A 4,466-nucleotide genomic window follows, 5' to 3' on the forward strand; every position below is an offset into this window, starting at 1 on the left:
TTTGTTAATTATCGTGGATACACTATTCGTTTAATCCGATTTTATTCGTCGTTCGGATTCTAATGAAATATTACTTGAATTTCTTTGTCATATTTTTTTTGTTAATTATCGTGGATACACTATTCGTTTAATCCGATTTTATTCATCGTTCGGATTCTAATGAAATATTACTTGAATTTCTTTGTCATATTCTTGAGCGATAACTGGTACCATTGTTGGTGATATCTGAAACGTAGGAGTATTAAATTAGTACTAGCATTTTACTTCCACCAAGTAAAGTGGCTGTTTAATTATAATTTTGGCTATGGACTTCATCAATTAAAAACGCAGGAATAACTATAAATACAAAAAATGTTAAATTAATAAATGAAAAGTACCAGCTTAAGAAAAAATAAAAAATGAAAAGATACTTTAGTGTAAATTTGTAATGTTAGGTATATAGAATTGAGACATCCATCATCCAGGAGATGGCCCCTCGAGGCGAATATAATCATACATAAGTCCGGTGAAAGGATTGTCGGCTTTTGATTGGCGGAGATAGATTGTGTTGGTTCCATCGATAATCAGTTTTTCCCATAAATTTACACTGTAGAGCCAGTATCTTCCATGAATCCCATGTCTTGCTATTGCATTGTCCCTACCTATCACCCCTGTCGTAAAATGGGACTTACTGTCTGGATTGTTGATTCTTACCTACCAATCCACCCAAAAAACAAAAAATACTTGTTTGAATTGAAGTGATGAAACCACTACTTAAGTTAATAGAATAGATTCATGCATACTTGCAATTCGGCGATGGTAGCAGATGCAAGGGCAATCCTCAGTGTGTAGTTTCCTGTTCTGGCCACGCGATTTTTAAGATTGAATGATAGTTTCCACGTTGTTGCTACATAAGTATTTTTTTCTGATTTCCTGTAAAGTATTATGAGAAAAGTTTGATGTCAAATGTAAAGTATGTAATGATAGAGGGGATGGAGGAATAGGAATTTTGCCCAAATGCCAAATAGGTTGCTATATATGATCATCGCTTAAGGATACAACACGAGTCTTCACCCCTCAAACATTGTGATACCAACATATTTAGTCCCATCGACCAATTTTGACATTCAATTCAAACAATATATATAAAAAAATTACGACATATTTAGATCCGCTCAACACAAATTTTCACAAACAATATAATAATATATCGGAACTAAAAGTAGATAAGAGTACCTGCTAACATGCGCGAAAAACCAATCTCGTCTGTAGTCGCTCTGTCCAACTATGTACGAAAGATCATTTCCAGGATATATTTCAGTGTACCTATCCCATAAACCGTATTGTCTGTACCTGGATTCATCCAGATCAACCAAAATATAAATATCAATTAGTAGTACCTTTGATCGAGCTAGCTTATAGAGAGAGAGAGAGGTGCAAGTGACAAGTTCAAGTGTATAAGAAATTAACTTACTTTTCTTTCCCGTTGAGAAATAGCTTGTTCAAATAGCGCGGCGACGGATCGGGTATGAAGAACTCGGCGGCAGTGCGATCAGGGATCCCGATTTCCCACAGCGTCGGCCCATTTCTCAGAGGTTGGTACACAACGTCACCGAGTTCAACTTCACTTCCTGCAACAACATCACGAAGCTAATTAAACTAATAAATTGTGTGTTGTTGTATCTATACACATCATAAATACCTACCTGGCTTGATCACAACATCGCCGTCACGTCTGAAGTCGCCGATGACACCCGGAACCCAACCGTATAAATTGTAGATGCCTGCACGAACTCCTCTGATGCTGAACACCCCATTTTTATCGGTCCGTGTCCAAAATTGATAGCCCTGAATTAATGTAATTAAAGAAATATATGAGATTGTGAAAATAAAATTAAACTTAAAAAGAAACCAAGGTCTATTACTATTGCAAAAGTGTCTATTTTTATATTTTTATACAAAATGAGATCATGCATATTTGTTGATATACTTTTTATATCCTTACTTTTAATTTCTAAGGATTATTTAGTAATTTAATATGTCTATATATTTTGGTTTTATTTATTTTACTATAAGACAAGAATCATTTAGTAAAAATATGATATAATTTAATTTGTGTACGTGTTCTTAAATTGATAAGTTTTACCTTGGAATCATCTTGCCAAGATCCGACAGGTCCAGGTGGAGCCAATCCAACATAAGCTGATCTTGCGACTGTAGGAGAAGTAGTGGCGTACTTATCGCTTACCAATAAGCGGCCGCGGATTTGTCCTCGTTGTTTTGCATTAGGGTAGTCCTCTGAAGATGGAAAATCATATGGCCATTTCTTCATTTCTGTGTACATCTGATTTTATTACAAAACATGCATATATTCATAGTTGATGAGTCAAATTTTGGAAGAGAATCAACAACTTTAGAGGTAGGGCTTCAAAATGACCTGTCTTTTTGCATCTTGCCAGAGGGTATTAGGGTTATTATCTGACCCTGAGTTAAGGTATATGAAAACTGGACCTAAAACCTTTTTCCATGTCTCCCCAACGTCCAATTTTACTCCAAAATTTGGACCAGCATAATGTGTGCTAAAGAATATCTGTATTAGCATAAGCAAATTTGAGTGCAAAGTGTGTGAAGCAACAATTAAGGGTTGAGTTAAAGAAGCACTGCCACTGACAGCTAAAGAAGTAGAGCCGACGTGGGATGTGAGGTCTGTTTTGATGGGACCACCGGCTCGAAACTCATCACTTGGCGTTATGAGCCAGAAGCCGAGGTGGGGCCACGAGCTGATCCAGCCGTGCAAGTGGCTATCCTTGTTGTCACACGAGTACTGGTACTTGTCGTCTACCTCTCCTTTGAGGCTTGGATTCTTTGGATTCGTCAATAATACTGCTTCTGGATATCCAAGTTGCTGTCCCGATTTCCTATCTGCATCCTTTGGCATAATCCTTTGCTTGTCGTCTGAGATTGCCATGTATTCAAACCTAGTTCATTCCTCATTTCCGTTACTTAATTTGTCATTACAAGCTAGCTTGATGAATTGTGTATCATCATCACATACATGTTTTCTTGAAGCTTGAATGCAATTCTTGCTTCATCAATTTTCAGAGCAGGCCATCCCTTCATGTGCTCGAATATCGCGTACGAGTAGAAACCGGAGACACCACGCAGCATTATAAACCTGCACAACAAATCACTACATTACAAGAATCCTACCAATACACTTGATTAATTTAGGGCATGCCTCGCCTCGCCTCTTGTCTATGTTGAGTGGAACCACGTTGTGGCGCGACGGATTCCATTTCGTTGCGAATGAAACTTCGATCACCTCTGCACTCTGTGTTATTATACTGAAACTTGAACTTTCCAGCCTGCGCCGCCATCACAACAAAATCATACAAACTCATAATTTGGTTTAATGTAATGAAAATAAAGTTGTATATATAAGATTACTTGTCGAAAGAACTCATGCTGATCTTAGGCATTCTCCAGGTAATATCCCAATACCTAAATCGTAGAAATTGATGGAATGAGAATCAGTAAGATATGAATGAAGTACAATTTTAGATGGACTCACCCTCGATCTGAATCATCAAACTGTTCTTCCAGGACATTTTCAACTCCTCCGTATGCTACTCCTTTAATCAGCCCCCCTGGATTTGTTATGCTTAGTTTTACAATGCCATTATCTATTTCCACCTGCCCAAATGTTCCACTACAATTTAATTTTCCAAACTTTATTTGTCTTTTTTAAAGCGTTTAATTACCTATAAATTACTGAATTTTCATTAAATTCTAATTTTTGCATATAAATTTTTAATACTAATTGACGTCATTTCTATCAATCGAATATCATGTGATTATTCAACTAGTCCTATTAGCAATAAGTTTGGTTTGAATTCTGATTGGTAGTAAAATCGAATTAATCAATAAGATCAGTAATTACCACGTCAAACTTAATTATGGTGCATGTTAAATAAGAAATGCCAGTGCCACACTAAATAAGTATTGTGCAACATGTATATGGCTCAAAAAAATATTCATATATATGTGCATGTGCTAGCTTAATTAGCGGTAGAATGGTTAATGTCTAAAGTAAAAGTCTTGGGTTTGAGTCCATTACAGAGTTGGTTCCTCATATGATTTTATTCTCAAAAAAAAAAAAAATATCGAACAACAATATTATATAAATACGAGGAAAATAAAGATAAAAGTATTTGTGTTCGTTAATATTGTAAAATAGGATAGATATATAGTTGATTTTTAGGATTACGTACAGTGCGACGCCCTACGCGAAGCTGGAGTGGAGAAGTTGAGCCATTGTTGATCTGTGGAATCGACTTTCCAGAATTAATGCATAGGATTGAAAAACATATGCACACGCACAGAGAAACATATCTTTTCATTTGCTTATAGAAAGAAAACATAAAAAATAATTCAATGGGGAAAGAACTATATCCTTTCAGTTGATATATACAACTACGACAAACTTT

At 35.9% G+C, this 4,466-nt stretch overlaps 1 protein-coding gene across 2 annotated transcripts; it reads right to left on the reverse strand.

Moving 5' to 3' along the window:
• Positions 1-334: 334 nt before the first annotated feature.
• On the reverse strand, positions 335-3,666 carry LOC131001607 (uncharacterized). 2 transcript variants are annotated; one of them, XM_057928129.1, is made up of 12 exons: positions 3,551-3,666; positions 3,427-3,480; positions 3,228-3,344; positions 3,035-3,154; positions 2,651-2,957; positions 2,417-2,569; positions 2,126-2,323; positions 1,686-1,827; positions 1,454-1,610; positions 1,216-1,332; positions 783-912; positions 388-693 (listed from the first exon to the last, which is right to left on the reverse strand). In XM_057928129.1, exons 2-12 carry the CDS (start codon positions 3,456-3,458, stop codon positions 457-459), a joined length of 1,710 nt encoding a protein of 569 aa, XP_057784112.1. In that variant the 5' UTR covers positions 3,459-3,480; positions 3,551-3,666; the 3' UTR covers positions 388-456. The 2 variants fall into 2 exon arrangements, with proteins under 2 accessions (XP_057784111.1, XP_057784112.1); XM_057928128.1 differs by lacking the exon at positions 3,551-3,666 and having other exon boundaries at positions 335-693; positions 3,427-3,475.
• Positions 3,667-4,466: the final 800 nt, after the last annotated feature.

Source organism: Salvia miltiorrhiza, chromosome 8, assembly GCF_028751815.1.
Source record: "Salvia miltiorrhiza cultivar Shanhuang (shh) chromosome 8, IMPLAD_Smil_shh, whole genome shotgun sequence".
Taxonomy (NCBI): Eukaryota; Viridiplantae; Streptophyta; class Magnoliopsida; order Lamiales; family Lamiaceae; genus Salvia; species Salvia miltiorrhiza.

What these genes read in the sequence shown, in the direction of transcription:
- LOC131001607 (XM_057928128.1), bottom strand. Translation starts at nt 3,458, where the DNA reads ATGCCTAAGATCAGCATGAGTTCTTTCGACAA. An exon ending in TCGGCTCTACTTCTTTAGCT is followed by an intron (nt 2,570 to 2,650) that starts GTCAGTGGCAGT and finishes ATGCTAATACAG; the next exon opens with ATATTCTTTAGCACACATTA. An exon ending in TTTTTCGCGCATGTTAGCAG is followed by an intron (nt 913 to 1,215) that starts GTACTCTTATCT and finishes AATACTTTACAG; the next exon opens with GAAATCAGAAAAAAATACTT.